Source organism: Thamnophis elegans, chromosome 1 (assembly GCF_009769535.1).
Source record: "Thamnophis elegans isolate rThaEle1 chromosome 1, rThaEle1.pri, whole genome shotgun sequence".
NCBI classification, from domain to species: Eukaryota; Metazoa; Chordata; class Lepidosauria; order Squamata; family Colubridae; genus Thamnophis; species Thamnophis elegans.
The window spans coordinates 24,689,969-24,709,348 of record NC_045541.1 but is presented as its reverse complement, the minus strand read 5'-3'; the positions used below and the strand labels follow the sequence as shown (position 1 = coordinate 24,709,348).

Here is a 19,380-nt window from a genome sequence, read left to right as displayed (position 1 = left end):
CTGTGTGGCAATAAGCCACTTCTATGTATTCTTGACAGCCACTGCCCAGGAGATGGAGATTTTTGTGTCCATCATAACTTCTGGCATGAAATATTATCCTACAGGAAATAATGGGAAATTATTTTTGCATTAAGGAGCTGTCATAAAATATCACAGCATATGCATTGCTCTAGAGCTGAAATCTTTTATCTATTAATTGTTAGTTTCCAGTAAAAAAAAAGGGGGGGGGGATGAATTGTTTATTAATTCTGACGAGTCAGAATTTTATTTATTTCTCCAAAATTAATTCGATTGTCAACCACTGGTGGCTTTTGATTCCAGTAAAAAAATGGGCAGATAAAGCAGACATAAGCCATATATAGTTTTGTAGAGGCACACTTTTTGTCAGTCAGGAATATTTCTTCCCCGTATGAGACTCTGGAATATTTAAATTGAAAACAAAATATGTTTTGATTGTTTTTCCTTTTGCTTTGTTAAAATTATTCTCAGACTAGATTGTACTACCAAAAAGAAACAAAAAGCCCAATCTTCTAATGCTACACAAAATTTATATCTTATGATGCCTTATATGTGCCTTAGGTTTCTGATATTTTTATGGAGTTACAATAACCAAGTCCTTAAAAAAAATAAATGCTGACTTGGCATTTTGTATTAAAATTCACTAATCATTTTACTTTCTGTTTACTGCTAACTAATCTGGTGGTGTCTTTTGCTGGGATTTTAATTGGTTTCTAATTTTCCTTTCCCCTCCCCCTCTGTCCTTCCTTTCCTTTTTCATTAGTTTTGCTTCCCTTTTGCTGCCAGAATGTCTGAGGCATCTTACTTTGAATCTAAAACAGAGGAATCAAACAGTGCAGAGATGTCATGTCAGATTACCGCCACGAGTAATGGGGAGGTAGCTGGCATGAACCAGAGTCTGAAGGCCTTGATGATGCAAGGTTTTGGGGATGTCTTCTCTATGAATGAAGCAGGATCCGCCCTGCATTCTGGAATGCAGATCAATATGCAAGCCAAAAAGAATTCTTCCAAAACCACCTCTATGAGAAAAGGGAAGAAGGTCAACCTGGCGCTGGGGTTCCATGAATTCGACTTATCTGATGAGGATGATGAGGATGATGATACCGATGAGGAGATCGATTTTGAGGATGACAGTGATTAGCAGTAAAGGAAAGCTGTGAGGACTCTAGTCTGGCATCTGTTACAAAAGGGAGAGAAAGAAGAACATTGAGAAAAAAATATATCCTATGTTTTTCATTGCTGAGTAAGAACAGAGCACCATTTTGTTGCACAGAACCATTTTGTTTTCCTATTTGTGAGAAATCATGTTCCTTATGTTTATACCCTCTATGTGGTTTCTTTTTGTTTTGTTTTTTGCTTTCAAATTTAGAATTAATTTAAACAATTTTGGGTTGTTTGTTTATTTAAGGGGTTTTTTTTGTTTATGTTGACCTATTGTTGGCATCGTTATGGCTCAACACTATGCTAATGCTGAAACTGCTGGTATTTTCTTTTAAGTATCATTGTTCCTTCCTCCCGTAGGTCTCTTGAGCAGGTTAACAGATAAAAGTATAATTCCATTTGGGGTTTCCCTGCATGTTTTATAGCTGTAATTCCAAAGAATCATACATATCAGTGGTGAGATTCAAATTTTTTTACTGCCGGTTCTGTGGGCATGGCAGGGGAAAGGATACTGCAAAATCATAGTTCCCTCCCCACTCTCAAAATTTCCGCTACCGGTTCCTGAATGCCACCTCTGATACCTATAACCGTGGGCTGTATTCTAAAGTCAATTTGGTATAGTGGCATCAGGCTAGAAACCAGAAGATTATGAGTTTTAGTCACATCTTGGCCACAAAATAGGGTGAGTAATCTTGGGCTGGTCATTTTCCCTCAGCCCTAGGAATGAGGCAAGGACAAATCACTTCTGAAAACCTTGCCAAGAAAACTGCAGGGACTTGTCCAGATGATTACTATATCAGGAATCAACACTGACTAGAAGGCATGCACAAATGTATATATAATAAGATTTATAAGAAACAAACATTTTCAAATGCTCATTTTATCTGGCAGGACAGCTCACCTATTTGGGCAAAGTGAGAGAATGAAATTGGTTTTACTGATATAGATTTCCTGCCATACAAACAATATGTCCTTAGCATTATTGTAAAATAACTTTTAAAAAATCTAACCAAGACAAAATACTTCTTGAATAGCTGTATTGCTCTTGTGTGATAAATATATATTTTCCACACTGTTGCTTATTTATTCTAATTTCTGTCTCTTTCCTGTTGATAAAAATCTCAGTAAAATGAAAAAAAGGAATACAATGCAATGATATTTAAATCCACCAACTTCTTGTGTTAAAGCAAACATAAAATTCAGATTTCCTCCAAGTATGAGTATATTTCAAGCATTTTTTACAGAAACAACCTAGGATCTTGGTTAGGCTACAACATGTAGCTATGTTCTTTGGTTAATTTTAACAAAACTTTTGATCGAATAGGACCTTCCACTTAATCAGGCAACATATTTCTAAGAATGTTCATTTTTTAAAGAATTTAGGAATCTATAAAATGATAAAGGACTTCCTTACTTCTTGCACACTTTTTTTTCCTTCCCTGGAGTTACAGTTTTTAAATTTTACATGTTTTATCATCCTGAAATAATTGAAAGAGAATCCATTGTGTTGATTCTCAAACCTTCCCAGCAGTCCCCTTGCCTAGTCTGCTTTCTCCGCTTTCTATGGTGGAGTTCTCAGATAGAAGAAAAGCTGCAAAAAAAGTTTCTACAGTGACTTGGAAGGCATATCAAATTCAAATCATTATATCCTAAAAATGGTAGTTTGATTAATTCTACAGCCTCTAGGATTTTCCTAAGGATTATAGTCTCAAATTGTAATCCTGTAAAAATATAACTGATGGTAAAGTCAATCTCATGAAGCTTACTTTTTAGTGAACAAGTTTGCCTTGTAAATTATCTTGATTGAGAGTTATCTATATACATTGGGCTACAGACACACAGATATATTGATTGCTTGTAGAAACAGGCTTTGAAAGTAGCTCCTTTTCGCTTATTTCCAACTCATTTAACTTTCCAGGTTTTACTGTAGGGTGAATATTCTGGATTTACTATTAGGACATTACTAAAGCTTCATTTTGGATGTTTTGATTGTAAATGTAGATGCAGTAGCACAATTTAATTTAATTGTGCTACTGCATAGTGCAATCAGAACTTAACATTTCTAAGTTTGGGCATACAAGCAGTATTATTTTGATAACACTGAAAGTCCTAATCTAGTGTATATAGTATAATAGCTGTCTCATACAACTATTATAGTTGTATGAGAAAGCATGGCAGTTACACTTTAAAATAGTTAAACAGAACTTAGTGAGTTTTGAACAACTATTAAAAGCCTATTGGATCTGAAATCACACTATCACTCCAGATGTATCTGCATTATTACCTTTGGCATTCCCCAGCAACACAGCCAATGTGAATTTTGGAAGCTAAAGCCACAATACATCTGGAGAGGAACTATGTGGAAATTGTGTCATATAGAAATTCCATAGGTACATTCTAAGGGAAATCTGAACCTGATATGAGTACTGAGTACATAGTAAAGGCTACCTACTGAAGAGAGGAGCCTATCTCACAGAGAGGTAGTAATCACAAATTACTACCTATTCGGTTTGGCCGAATAGGTAGTAATTTGGCCTACCACGCCCCCAAACCGGTTCTATTGGCGGCGCTGTAGGTGCTGACATCCTGTTTTTTGCTTCTGCGTATGCGCAGAAGCTTTTTCAGTACTGTGCATGCACACACGTGCACAGCGCGTCCCTGAGCAAACTGGCAGTGGCAGCAGCTGGAACCCACCACTGATATCTCTTGGTCCCGCATTCTCCTCCTTTCCACCAAATCAATATATGGATTGTGCAGACGATCAAGGATGAATCCAGGTAGACTAGTGGTTTTCAATCTATGGTTCATGGGGAGGCCACAGTACCATCACAGAGGGTCCGTGAAGGCTTGAAAAGTTATTATTTAAATCTTGAGTTAAGTCTGTGGACACAAAAGGTTTTTAAAGGGAGTCTATGATGAAGAAAAGGTTGGAACCACTGAAGTAGACTATAATCTACTTTGGCATAAAGCATTCAGAAGTCTCTTTGGACCTATTCTATTTTCCCCCTCTTTCATATTTTTTTTTCCCTAAAAGAAAAGATCAATGGTGTCATATAAATTAATAATAGAATACAGTGTCTTTGTCATCCTATGTAATATCCTTGATAACCTAAGGTTCTCCCCTGGTGTATTAAGTTGTGACAGATCAGAGGAATAATGGATTAATAGGGACAGTGAAATTTGCTATTTTAGTATCAGAATATCTTCTGTACAGTTTATTAATAACTCTGTTACTTAAGCAACATTTGGTTTGTTAATTCCCCTGAAATCATTGCATTTTTTCAATTTTTGTTTTAATAAAATATCACAAGAAGCAGTAAGACCTTCCAGTCTAAAATATCTGCTCTATTTTTAGAAACTAGTAAAAAATGCTTTTTTTCAAAACTTGAATCTAATCTATTTTTATTGAAAAGCCTGCCTAAAGCTTATTTGATAGGGAAAGGATAATTGCAGAAACATTACCGAGGCAAACCATCATAAACACTTTCATGTTATTTCAGAAATTTGTAAAGCCTCTCTGTTGAAATCTGATCAATCATATTATCATTTGGGGGGGGGAGGGTTGCTTTTTACACTTTTGAAATGTTTTATATTGATAAAGAGATCATGTTATTTGTATTCCAAATTTGTATGAAAATGGAAAGTATTTCAACCATGTTTAGAAAAATTGAGACTTGTCTTCTGATGTGCTGTGATAACTCTGTGCCAAAACTACTATACAGCGTGTGAACAGAATATAACATTTGTATGGAATGTGAAATGTTCCACTTCTGCATGGCAAGACTTTTTTTTGTTATAGTATTTACTTTTTTCATTATAGTATTTAATTATGTGATGTCTTGCTTCATTCATTTAATGGTTTGCATTTTTAATTATTCACAGAACACCAAAATGTAATCAGCTTTTTCTTTTTTTACAATTTGGTGTCATAAATCCTAATTTGTTGTGAGCTGTTTTTCTTTGCTTCTCTTTGTTTTCATTTTTGATTTTACAATAAACGTGATGACACTAAAAAAACAAAATACACAAAAAGCCTGCGGCCCTGATTAAAAACATGATGTTTACATGGGATACCTAATGATATATCTGCACCAACTTTTAATCTGAGCTTTGTCACCAAATGCATCACAAATGTCCCTTATTACAGTTATTTCTCTTCAGTGTTAATTCATGTGTAAGAAGGATGTCATAATCATTCCTACATTAAAATAATTTAGAAACAATTCAAATAAATATATACAGACATATGCACAAAAGCTGAAAAAGCTAAAACAATATAAATGCATCATGGGGAGATAACTATGGTTATATGGGTAATTCATTTATGACTGTTCAGAGTTACAATGAACGCTTAATTACCATGTGACTTGCTTAACGATCACATGATTTGCTTAACAGTGACTTGATTTATGACTGTCGTAAAAATGGCCCTAAAATCAAGTCCGTTCATATGTTCCCTTGACTTATGACCATAACAACTTTTGATTAAAATTCCAGTCCCAATTATGGCCTTAGGTTCTATATCTATATCGAAAATAATTCTCAACAGTTTCACCCAGTACGGCCAATAGTGAAAGATGCCAGGAATTGTAGTTCTGCAACATGTACAGGGCTTTAGGTTTCTTATCCCTGAATACTCTGAAGTAACAACATTGAATTTATAAGGAATATATAGGGTGGGCAATGTATTTTTGGAACCACGCTACATTGCTCATCTAATCTCTAATCAATCAACTACTATGCATAATTGATATGGAAAGGCATACAAATCATGATTGGGCATAATGTTTGTTACAGGCAACTCTGTCTGCTACATTTCAGACTGAAAGACAGCACATCTTCTAACCATGTTATAGATTTTTTTACACATAAGAAGTTGAGGAAGGCTATAATATAGAGGCTATGTCAGCCTACAGAAAAGTTCAGGCTACCTCCTTTCAAAAGTGATTGTTTTGAGGGAAGAGAATTTGCAGGCAAGGTCTCCTAGGAATTTTCCATGATATACAGGCCATATGATATATAGTGGTTAAGATCATGGACCTGTTTAAGTCACTACTTGATTCTAACTTGACTCTGAAAATGATTTGGATAATTTTGGACCTTTCCCCCAATTTTTAAATCTTTGTATACCTTACTGATTATACTTTTAAACACCAAATCCACTAACAATGAAGAAATCACCATGTTAATAGTAAGTCCATTTCACCCAAGCTAATAAGCAGTAGTAAGTCATGGCTTCTTTCAGAATAACCTGTTGTTTTGCTATCCCATAGTTTCCTGCTTTTCTTCATCATTCTGTTGAATATATTAAACATTACTTGACTAATTTGAGTTTAGACCATCCCCTCTCAAGTTTGTTTCTGTACTTCTGCAGACTGTTTCCCCTACACCCTGAGGTGGTTCCAGTTTCCTATCAAATGAATTCACTCTGGAATACATAATCTATGGGCAAATTTGTATACCACACATAACTATAATGTTTTGGCACTTAACCAGGTAGTCCTCGACTTACAACCACAACTGAGCCCCAAATTTCTATTGTTAAGTGAGAATTTGTTATGTGATTTTTGCCTCTTTTTATGACATTTCTTGCCACAGTTGTTAAGTAAATCATTGCAGTTGATAAGTTAGTAACCTGGTTGTTAAGTTGACATTGCTTGTCAGAAGGTTGCAAAAGGTAATGATGACATGACCTCGGGGTACGGTCATAAGTATGAATCAATTGTCAAACTTCTGAATTTTGACCACGTGACCATGGGGATGCTGCAAAGGTTATAACTCTAAAAAATGGTCATAAGTTACATTTTTGAATGCCGTAATTTTGAACGGTCACTAAATGAATTGTTGTAAATCAAGGACTACCTTTATTACATTTACCATGGATTAGTTCACAACCAGGAAACCAGTAAAATCCATATTTTTTCATAATCTTACTCAGTTACTGGTGATCTTACTCCATTTTTCCCTCTTGATTCAGTCTCAACTTATTTAACAATCTCTTGTTGTGAACTGTCTGGACTTAAACTATAAGTAGGAAGTATAAACATTTCATAAATAAAAACAAATTAATAACTCAGTGACACATTCTTTCTGCTCCCCATCAGATCACTAGCGTGCAGTAGTTTTCAGAACTGAGTCTCAAGTCCTAAGTGTTCATTTATTTTGAATGACGTTCTCCATCATTGCAGGATATTTAACAGGCAATCAACTAACCATTCATTACAATTTACATAACTCACATAAAATTGAAAAGCGATTCTCAAACAGCCTCCTCAATACTAAGTTTGCAAACCTAAATTAGAATTTGTCTAAGTTTAAAGTTCAAATTAGAACTTGACATATTAATTAAAAGCTAACTTAAGATAATTTGGTTTACTCCACTTTTGAGGTTCTTATACGCACAGAGTCACATCCATTAAAGTTCTGATCTGGCAAATAAATGTAAAAAAATAAAGCAAACAAATCTGTGGACTTGTTAATACCATAAGTCACCCAAAATGAATTAGAATATAAATAACTTGGCTGAATGTGGAAGGGTTTTGTTTCAGAAAAGGGGACGTGTCATCTTTTTATCGGTAACATATCAGTTCAATCTTCAAAATTTGCAAAGTATCTGCTAAATAAAAACTATATACTAAGAGAATATGAAGAAATAGAGACAAAAAGAATGAAAGAAACTGCACTTTTAAATGCATATTTCTTACACAGTTGCTGCCATCATTTGATATCGGTGCATGGACTGAAGAAGATGTGGTAAGCAGTCTTTATTAATCAAATCAATATTTTTCCATTTAGTTAAGACGCCTTTCGTTAAGCAAAGGCCTAAGCCATGGTGGGAAATCTGTCACTCCCTAATACTGATGCACTACCCGGTTTCCCAATCGGGCTTTTGAGTGCATGCACTAAAATAAGCTCTCCCCTGAAAATATTGCAACACAGCAGCAGCCATGAGCTGACCACTATCACCGCCTCCTGCATCTCAACAATAATAAGACCTCCCCGAAAATAAGACCAAGTGCTTATTTCGGGGGTCAAAAGCAAATAAGATGTACATGGAAGGCTATTTCTTATCAAGAGTGTTTGCTATGAGTAACAGGAGTTGCAATCTAACCACATATGACCACAATCTTTCCATCCTTGTGCTAAAACTTTACTTCTATTTTGTGCAACATTTGTCTGTGGCATGTTCTTTCCTGCGGTTTAATCTTAAAATGTACAATGAGGAATGGACTGTGGACTTATTTTTCTTTAAATGTTCACAAAGTCTACTAAATAGATGGAAGTTCAGAATACTTGCAAGGAGAAAACAATGTAAAGAGAGTCTTAGAAGAAAAGAAGGTGGCCCAGAAAAAAATGTTTTCTATATTCTATAGATTGTAAGACTCTAGGTGGCTTAGAATCTATAGAATAAAGTATAAATTCTTATAGAATATTTGTAGCTCAGAGTTGAATTGTGGAGTCCTTGGTGTTCTCTGAGCTTGGTTGTGTTTCTGTAGCTGTTTCGTTACCAAGCTAGGTAACATCATCAGGGCTAGAAGGGATTGATCTTGTACGTGCTTTGATTGGTTGGTTGTTTACTGTCAGCTGTTACCAACTCAGAGAAACAAGCTAACAGTAAATAGCCCAATCAAAGAACCATCAAGGCCAATCCCACCAACATTGACAGGGCAAACCACTGGCAAATAAAATAAGAGCAAATCCCACTCCCTACTAGCACTGATGTTGTTACCTAGTTTGGTAATGAAACATCTGCAATAAAATAACCAAGCGCAGAGAGCACTAAGGACCCTGCAAAGTACAAACTAAAATAATAAATATCATTTCAAACCTGGACAATCAGACCCCTTTGGGTTAGGTGACTTGCCCTGCATCAAAATTCTTTGCAATGGCATAGCTGTAACCCATTCCCATAATGAAAATTGGAAGGCGCCAACTTGAACTTAGGGACAGGGTATTCCAGAGTGATGGGGCTACAATCAAGGAGACCTGCTGTCATGTCCATGTTATATTCTGAAGGGGGGGGTGATCTGCATGCTGGCCTCCCACCTGGAATATAGTAGATGGGAAGAGTTTAGGTAGAACAGGTAGTCCTGAAGTTAACAAAAGTCCAAGCCGTGAAGTAGGCCATAACCAGCACCTTGGATTAGATCTGCAACTCTGGTAGAAATGCTGTTACTCTAGTTAACCTGTTCTTCCCCATCAACATATAGGCTGCGGCATCTGGTGTCGGCTGAAGCTTCTGAATCAGGGCAGCCTCATATACAGAAAATTGCATTCATCTAAAATATGCTGTGCAAACTGACTAAGGATCTTAGTAATATGTGCATCAGTAATAATTTAGAAAATTAGCATTTTAGTTTTTCTTATATTTACGGTCCTGCACGGTGGGACTTTTTTGCCCTCAGGCCTACCATTCATATCTTAATGCAAGTTTAAACATATGCTTCATAAACAACAGTGTGACATCTTTGCACAGGAAGCATTACTCTTAAATTACAAATGGCTGTGCAAAACATACGTGTATATTTCAAAGAAGAAATATATGTTTGGTAATTTCTTCCTTACATTAGAAGTAGAAATTTTCTTGTTTTTTTTTTTTTAATGAATGGCAGTGAGGGCTGCAAATCTCAAGCATATTAAACTGGAGATATTCTATGGAGAATGTAAGTGGTGGTTGTCTTAACTGTGCCCTGGCCAACAACTACCTTTACTCAAAGTTCATTTTGGAGACAGAATGTGGGACTCAAGGGCAAGATCTGATCCATCTCTCATGTTAGATTGGCAATTCATCTGTCTGCTTTAGTCACCATCAGTCTACATCTTCCTTTGAATTGGCAACCAATGAGAAGAGCTGGATTTGGCCCTGGTTGCAAATTTTTAATCTCAGATGTAAGATTAAAGTGTGTTATTGTGGGTTGTTTCTTTTTTTACACAATCCCTATTCATTTAAACAGCTTTCAAAACCACGTTTTTTTCCTCTCAACATGTTTTCTGATTAGATGTGCCATACAAAGCTTTTCATGCCTCAGATCATAAAATCAATGTCCTTTCTTCACAGTATTTTTGGATGCAACAGCTCGTTAGAAAAGGTAAGACTCTACATATGTCTAGCTCACAAAAGCATGAATGAATAAATGTATTGTGGTGATAGACTAAGCAAGGTTAAAAGCTCTAATACAACTAGGAAAAGCATATAAAAATCCTTTTGAGTTTCTTAAGATTCAAAGGAACTTAGCTAACTTTCTCAGTAAAGTGAAGAGAACAAATCCCTCAACCAGAATATAGGAATACGAAGAAATCTTTCTCTGATAGATATTACTCAATTGACATCCTCCTTGAGTTGACAGCATGTAATAGAGGAAGCCAATAAAAGTTTCAGTTAATATTTTCAACGTAAACTTTTAGAGAAGCAAAGGCTCCAATGGAGATTGTGTGTAAAATGACTTCTGCTTCCCTGAGTCAGGAAGGAAAACATTATTCATTTAGTGGGATTTTGTTGAAGGAGCACGTTGGCAAAGCAGGGGCAACAAATTAAACAAGAATAAAATGTTATAGTAATAATAATAGCACTTTTTTTATATATATACACCACTTATATACCGCTTCAGAGTCTACAGGTTTACAGAGTCAGCCTATTGCCCCCAACAATCTAGATCCTCATTTTACTGACCTCGGAAGGAAGGAAGGCTGAGTCAACCTTGAGCCGGTGAGAATTGAACTGTCAAATTGCTGGCAGTACTGCATTCTAACCACTGTGCCATCACGGCTCATTTATACTAGTGTTCTAAATCAGGGGTCACCAACCTTTCAGACTTCAGGGACCACTAAATTCATAATTTTAAATCCCGAAGGCCACTAATATTAATAAAAAAAAAGATAAATAGTATTTAGTGCAATATAAAAATACAAATATTTTTTTTTGTGGACCACCAAAATTTTCTCATGGACTACCAGTGGTCCATGAACCACTGGTTGGTGACCGCTGTTCTAAATGATCGTTGTTTATCATTTTTTTAAAAAATTGAAAAATTACCAATGGCTGGTACAGGCTTGCCTCTTGCTGTTCTCATGTTGGAAATATAAATCACTTGGTCACAGAGAATGGAGTCTTTTTTAGGCTACAGCAAGACCCCAAAGTCAGTAAAGAAGAATATATGTAGGTCAGGGTTGAAATGAGGTTTGGGAGGGGGATTCCTTGATGCTCTCTGAGCCTGGTTGTTTTCTTGGTGATGTTTCTTTAACCAAATTGGGTAATACCATCAGTACTAGTAGAACCCAAAGCCCCTTGAAAGAGAAATGCAGCTCACAAAACTTGATCTTTCTATGTCCAGATTTCTGAACAATGTCTTATGATTTTAAGGTGATTCATCTGGCGATATGAGTATATATGCTACCTTGTTTAAAGAGCATCACATCACAGGAAAACGTTTACTTCTTCTGGAAGAAGATGATTTGAAGGACATGGGAATTGTTTCCAAAGGACACATCATTCATTTGAAGGTACCTGAATTGCAAACTTTGGGTGATCATCAAGTTATGAAAAAGAACAGCTTGTTCCTAGTATCAAAGTCTAAATCTGACAATCTGACAAATGTAATTCCAGATTTACTAAAATAAAAATGATTACATATAAAAATATTTCATGAGATTGATGAGATTTTAAGCATGTATTTATGACCATTAGTACATATATCCATACATGTTTTTCTTGTACTGTTTTGCACAACACATGTGCAGCTTGTTGTCATAAACTTCTGGTTATGAGCATTGATATACTAAGTCATAGATACAATGTACTGAGAATAAAAGAGAATGGGAAATAGTTGGAGTTCTTTACCCTTGCAAAAAATAAAAACCCACATGGAGGAATCCAAAAACCTATTCTCACAGACCTATAGATAAGGAAAGAATTGAAAATACATGCAAAAAAATAGTTGTGTTTGCAAACAGTAATCCTGATCACGTTTTAAAATCTTAGGGGAAGCAAAGTGTTGGTGAATCAGAGTTCAAACACCAATCACTTTGGGCAGTGTTATAAAACTACTTGTATTAAATTTCTGTAGTCACCATGGAGCAGGACCATAGCTTAACAGATAATGCCTGCCCTCACCATCATCCATCTTATTTAACCAGAAGATCTGCCATTTTATAGTCTGCCTGTAAAACTGCTTTCACTCAGAATCGGTACCACTCTAAGAAGCTGAGCTTGTCGATCAGAAAGGTTGGCAGTTCGGTGGTTTGAATCCCCAGCGCTGTGTAACGGAGTGAGCTCTCGTTACTTGTCCCAGCTTCTGCCAACCTAGCAGTTTGAAAGCACGTAAAAATGCAAGTAGAAAAATGGGGACAACCTTTGGTGGGAAGGTAACAGCATTCTGTGCGCCTTCAGCGTCTAGTCATGCTGACCACATGACCACAGAGATGTCTTTGGACAGCGCTGGCTCTTCGGCTTTGAAACGGAGATGAACACTGCTCCCTAGAGTCGGGAACGACGAGCACATATATGCAAGGGGTACCTTTACCTTTAAGACCCAACCAGGTTTGGATGCTTGGTTCTGACAGCTAGCCTGCATTTCAGTCACAGTTGCAAAACTTCATCCGCCACTTAAGGCTGATCATGTATCAGCTCTCCAACACCAACAAGTAAAATTGCTGAGCAGCAGAAAGAATAAAATGGTGCTTTAGGAAGAGACTGCCCAGAAAGTGCTTTGTTTCCCCCCGCCAAAAAAAGTTGAATATTTTATGAGAGCTCTACATGAGAAATTATTTGCAGCCATGTCCTGTGTTTAACTTTCTATGTTCTTTCCTTCTTAGACTGCCATTGAGAAGCTGTGTCAGGATTTCTTCAATATGTTTCATTTTCCACCCCTGATTAAGGTAAGTAGGGTGTGTCCTTGGGTGTCTAATCACACTTGGCCAAATAAAGTATTCTATTTTGATTAAACGGGAAATACATGGGAAAAATGTATACTAATATTTGCTACTGCTATCGGGCAAGTGTAAAAACATATTTGGGCTTAACTACTTTGAGAAGAGTCTGCATTTGGTTGTAGCTATTGGAGAACTCTTAAATCATTCTATACTCTTGTTTCATTGGAAAGAAAATACTGATACTGGCAGAAAATGGACAGTATTGATCCAGCTGGGTCAAAGAGTGCCAGGCCCATCAATATAGACTGGGACCCAATACTATATTATGTCAATTTATTATTAAATTTTCATATAAACTTGCACTGCTAGCTTATAGTTCCAGGTTTTGACTATTTGGTTCAACTGCCACCCACTGATAGGGGTGCAGATGCAGTACACAATGTTTTGTGGAACTTTTCAACTTCTTGAGATTTTTTATGGGATTCCCTATGAGAAAAGAGAAAGATCACGACTTAATGCGTGAGATTGCCTTCCAGGTGCACAATTCTGGATTTCCCTGTTGGGATTCCTGATCGCTTTGGGCCCTACTGCATAGGGAATATCTTAGAGATTTACAGGCTTGCTTTTAAAGCCTGAATAACACAACATGGTTTCTTACGCTCAGGATTTAAATTGAGCCAGACTCTGCAAAATGGTGAAATATTCAACTCAAATGAGAGTCTTGAATTTAAACGGATGTTTGAGGTGAACCAGAATGACTAATTGTTCTTTCAGGATTCTGCCAGTGAAAATGAGGCCAGTGAGGTGAAAGTGCTGAATCTGGAGCTTGTTTTTGGCTACCATTTAAAACCTGGAAAAGGTCCTCAGGTAAATAAATGAACATTTCCTTTTGCTTATTTCCTTCTGAAGCAGAATTAATTTGCCCTTAAAACCTTCACAAGATACTTCTTCGTTGCAACACAACTCCTCTCTCTGTTCATTTCATGGTAAAAATGTAATTACAATGCAGCAAGGTACAAAACTTGTTCTATCAGGTTCACACAGAGCTTTTCCTGTGCACAGTGTAAGCACTTTGGTACAAAACCGAAAACTCTCAGTATGCAGTAGAGGTGGGTTGCAAATCCCGAGGCTACCGGTATGCTCGTGCTCACATGCGCAATACTTCTGCGCATGCGCAGAAGCATCTGGGTGGGTGGGCGGAGCCTCCTGATGCCGCCACTACTGGTTCACCTGATTTGGGCCAAACTGGGAGCAGCCCACCTCTGGTGTGCAGGACTTGCCTAATTTCATAGAGCCAATAAGTTGAAATTTGAAATGACAACTCATCCTTTTGTTTCTGCCTCTCTTTTTCAGCGCTTATCTGTGACTTTAAAAAAATGGAAATAGTTGTTATATCTAAAGTGAAGAACTGTGATTTAATGTCAGTTTATTAGCCAGAATGTTAAAATAATTTCAAACTAAGGTTACGGTTTTGATTAAAAGTCTTGATATATAAGCTGATGTTGAATTGTAATTCTCCATTACAGACAAACTCGACTATGTAAGACAAATAATTTTGTTTTCACATTGTGATACTGATCAGGGTTGTGGGGTGCTGTGGTTGTGGTTTCTAGAACTACAGCATAATGCTCACATGCCATAAGATGAGTCCACATCCCAAAGATATATCTTTGAGGTATTTTATCCCCAAAAGATGCAACATATATTGTACACAACTGCCATGATATCTATAAGGAACTTTCTTTTGTCATGCTTATTACGATATTTCAGAGAGAGAGAGAGAGAGAGAGAGAGAGAGAGAGAGAGAGAGAGAGAGAGAGATTGCAGTTCACCTTGCTTACATGATCAGTTAACCTTTATAATATAACTTACAGGTAAACTATTGTTTAGCAACTATCTTGTTTAGCAACCATGCACAGTTACGACAGTGATGAAAAAGCAATTTGGTGACAAATCCTGGCATTTATTACCTTTATAGGTCAGGAAAGCAAAGGAAAGCAACATGGCTTCATTTAGCAATTGCCTCGCTTAGCAACCACAATTGTCAGTCCCAATTGTGGTTGTTAAATTAGGACTGCCTGTTCTGGAATTCTCAACTGCAAGAATGTATTTTGGCATGTTTGCTCATAGAGTTTGAAATTTTGTGTTTGTTACATAATTACTTGAATAATAAAGTCCCGATAATGCCAGTTTTACTATTTCTGATTGTCTGGTGATGAGCAATTTGAGATCAGATCTATCAAGATAGAACAATAGATCTCAGCTGAGACATTTGCACCAGGAAACCTGGGATACGTTCAATATACGCCGATCTGTGATTAAAATTCTACATGGATGGATGTTGAAAACTTAATCCAGGTACAGGGACTTTAAGCTAAAGCAAAACTCTGATTTGAGTTAATTTTGAAGGCTCAGATTTGCTGTTTGGATTATTAGCTGAGCCAAGGTGGCGCAGTGGTTAGGGTGCAGTACTGCAGGCCACTTCAGCTGACTGATCTGCAGTTCAGCGGTTCAAATCTCACCGGCTCAAGGTCGACTCAGCCTTCCATCCTTCCGAGGTGGGTGAAATGAGGACCCAGACTGTGGGGGCAAGTTGCTGACTCAATTTGCTAAAAAAATCTGTAAACCGCTTAGAGAGGGCTGCTAGCCCTATGAAGCGGTATATAAGTCTAATTAATTAATTAATTAATTAATTAATTAATAATATTCCTGGAATAAGCCTTAAATCTGAATATTTAAGTTTTAGGGGTGATAAGAAGAATGTCTGCAAAGGAAAGAGTACCATGCAAGCTTTATCCATTCCTGAGTAGATCAGATTTGGCCATGGTGATAAATCCCTTAATATATATTTATGTAAGACTAACTTGTTTCAGGAAAGCTCAGTTCATCCACTTAATGAACAAAGCAGGTTTTATGAGGCTGGTGTATGTGACTCCCTTCTTAGTGCATTTCCACTGATGGCTATTTGTATTTCTAGGCAAAACTCAAAGAATGAAAGCGAATTTGGTGTAGAGATTAAGCTGTTGGCCTTGAATTTGGGAAAGTACGTAAGGGTGAATATAGATCCATAAATCAATGAATAAAAAAATGATGAACCACAGACAGTAACTAAGTCTGCTTGAGACCAATCTGTTTGAAAGACTCTGCAGGACTGAAGATTTAGTTCCCAAAAAATATATGTAGGAGCAGCTGTTTGCAACTTTTTAAAGCGATTGCATCTTTTTCCAGCATCACATAGATTCTGGGGAAAGACATGGCTTCCTTGAAGTGTCACAGGGAATGTTTAAAATGTTGCTATGTTTTCACTTGGTCTAAAGAATCATTTTAGAGTTGGATTTGAAGAATTCCAGAGTTCTGTCTTTTCCGATAGATTTTAATTACTCTATATTTAATTATGAATCTGTAGATTATATTTTACCTTATCTACGTTTGTTTGGCTCTTTTTATTATACTGCTTTGGAGAGAGATGCACAAAACAAATCCAATAAAGTGTTACTGGATTTATTTCCCCGGCTTCACTTCAATTCTGTAAGAGATCACAGGTTCATCCTTGGGTTCTGCTATACAAGCAATATAGAACATAATCAGATAACTTTGGAACTAGGTCCTTTAAGTAATTTCTAAGAAGTTGCATGATTTACTGCATCAGTTCCTAGATTTACGGATAGGGGTAGAAAGGGAGGGAGGGAGAGAAAGAGAGAGAGAAAGAAAGAAAGAAAGAAAGAAAGAAAGAAAGAAAGAAAGAAAGAAAGAAAGAGAGATTGCAGTTCACCTTGCTTACACAATCAAGTAATCTTTATAATACAACTTTAGCATTTCAGGTAACCTGTTTACAGATAAACCCTTGTTTAGCAACTATCTTGTTAAGCAACCATGCTTAAAAAAGCAACTTTATTGCTTCAGTTCCTAGATTTATGGATAAAAGAGTAGGGGTAGAAAGGGTGAGAGAGAGAGGGAGAGGGAAAGGGAGGGAGGGAGTGAAGAGAGAGAGAGAGGGAGGGAGTGGGAAATGAACTTATGTTTCAGTTTTCTTCCTATATAATCAGGCCATCTTCTACATGAGAGAAAATTATGATGTAGAATGGTACTAGTTTAAACATAATTCAAGTTCCTGTTTATTCAGTACGGTCTCAAACCCTGACTGGAAAACATTTTTGGAAAACCCCTCTGCTAGTAACTTTAGTCCAATTCCTAATAAAATAAGAACATTCAGATTGAAAACTAAATCAGGTTTACATAGAGCTGGAGCAATATATATATATATATATATATATATATATATATATATATATATATATATATATATATATATATATATATATATATATATTTGTTATATTTATGCTGATAAATAAATAAAGGGAGACTAGTATAGATCTATTTCAAGCTATTTAGCTCTCATCAGCTAGCCATACCCAAGTTTTTGGGAATCAAACCTGTATGTATGTGTGTGTGTGTGTGTGTGTGTATATATATATATATATATATATATATATATATATATATATACATATATACATATATACATATATACATATATACATATATACATATATACATATATACATATATACATATATACATATATACATATATACATATATACATATATACATATATACATATATACATATATACATATATACATATATACATATATACATATATACATATATACATATATACATATATATATATATATATATATATATATATATATATATATATATATATATATTATTCATTGAACTCTTTTTACTGAAAAAGCAATAATTGTTCCTTTCAGCCAATTATTGGGAATTCTGAGATAGGACTCTAATTTTGTTCACCAGAAATTTTTCATTTGTATGGGGGGGGGGGTTGACATTCAAGAGAGGCTGTCCGCTTGGGGTAGATGCGGGTGTGGCTTGAGACAATAATTTGCATACATTCTTCCCACTCCCTGCAACTTTAGGGTTGCTTCCCTTGATCATCAGTATTTTCTGTTCAGCTACAGAAACCTCACAGCAGAGAAAGTGGAATCAGTGAAAATTTCTGCTGTATGACAGCCCACTAGCTCCACTGGAAGTCCCTTGAGAATAATGGAACACACAGGATCCCACTCAACTCATTCTAACTGAAAAATCTATTCCAATGTAGAAAAACCTGCCTAGAAGAACATGACGAAATTGTCTACCATGACAGCCTTACAAAGGAAAAAGAATAGCTTCAGAAGAGCATAGACCATTCTATTCTCAGCAAATAGTTGACACTATATTATTTCTAGATTGTTCACAATGGACAGTTTTAGGAGGGCTAAGAGAAATAACAATGAAAATATTGTTTAAAAATAAACAATATTTAGAACATTCTATAATCTAGATCTCTGATGGTGAACCTATGGCATGCGTGCCAGAGGTGGCATGCAGCGCCCTCTCTGATGGCATCAACCCAGTTAGGCTGCGCATGCATGTGTGCCTCCTGCTGGCCAGCTGGCCTTTGGGTCTCTGCTGCACATGCACGTGCCCCCCGCATGCGTGGGGGAGCCGCATGCAATTGTGCAAAGAGCAGGGCATGTGTTTGTGTGGTCACACACGCATGCATGGGGATGGGGCAGATGTGGGGTGTGTGCATGCGCCAGGGTGGAGTGTATGCGCAAGGGGGGGACGTGTTGTATTTTGGGAGTTTGCACGCTTTAGGCACTCGGTCTGGAAAAGATTAGCCATCACTGATCTAGATGATGAATTTATAGAGATTTCTACAAAGTTTTTGAACTGAATAAAAACAAAACTTTGGCAACTTGAAAAATGCGTCTTTTAAACCCTTGAGATAGTATCTCAAATATCCTAGAAAAATAAAACGGGGCTCTATAAACACGATCATCTTAAATTAGGCACTCAAATTGTAAGCCGTCATGACAACATCGCTATACAGTATAGCATCATCCCAACTTCCTAACTTTTGGTGTTCTTCACAGAAGCTGCATCCGTGCAAGCATTAAGATTTTTACATATATCTTCTTGCAGTCACTTAGGCGATGGAAAATCCTGAAAATCCTGGATGTTTTTCTTTAAACAATAATTTTCCTTCCTAGAATTTCTCCATCTAACCTACTGAAACCTGCTGTTTTAAAAGGGCTTGAGACACACAGCTATTCCTAGTACCTAAACAAGTCGTTGTTATGCATAAATTCCACCTTACAATACCCAAAATAAAGAGAACAGCAAGCAAAGCATTTTTCTCTCATTTAAAAAAAATACAGCCTGTTTTAATTACATTCAAGGGCTTAATTCTACCATTCTCAGCCAAAATTGCATTAGATTTGGGATACTTTCTGACATCTGGGATAGGTCC

The 19,380-nt window shown here is 36.5% G+C and overlaps 1 protein-coding gene across 2 annotated transcripts in view; it reads left to right on the top strand.

The window, feature by feature from the left end:
* The window catches only part of LOC116508186 (mitogen-activated protein kinase kinase kinase 20-like), a 121,937-nt gene that overhangs the window by 80,224 nt on the left and 22,333 nt on the right, over positions 1-19,380 (top strand). Inside the window, exons 12-16 of one of the 2 annotated variants that reach the window (XM_032216711.1) lie at positions 7,888-7,932; positions 10,238-10,268; positions 11,540-11,679; positions 12,991-13,053; positions 13,822-13,914. In XM_032216711.1, coding sequence (XP_032072602.1) covers positions 7,888-7,932; positions 10,238-10,268; positions 11,540-11,679; positions 12,991-13,053; positions 13,822-13,914 — 372 coding nt within the window. Of the gene's footprint in view, positions 1-781; positions 5,384-7,887; positions 7,933-10,237; positions 10,269-11,539; positions 11,680-12,990; positions 13,054-13,821; positions 13,915-19,380 lie in introns of those variants that run through there. The other variant, XM_032216721.1, reaches the window with a different exon arrangement.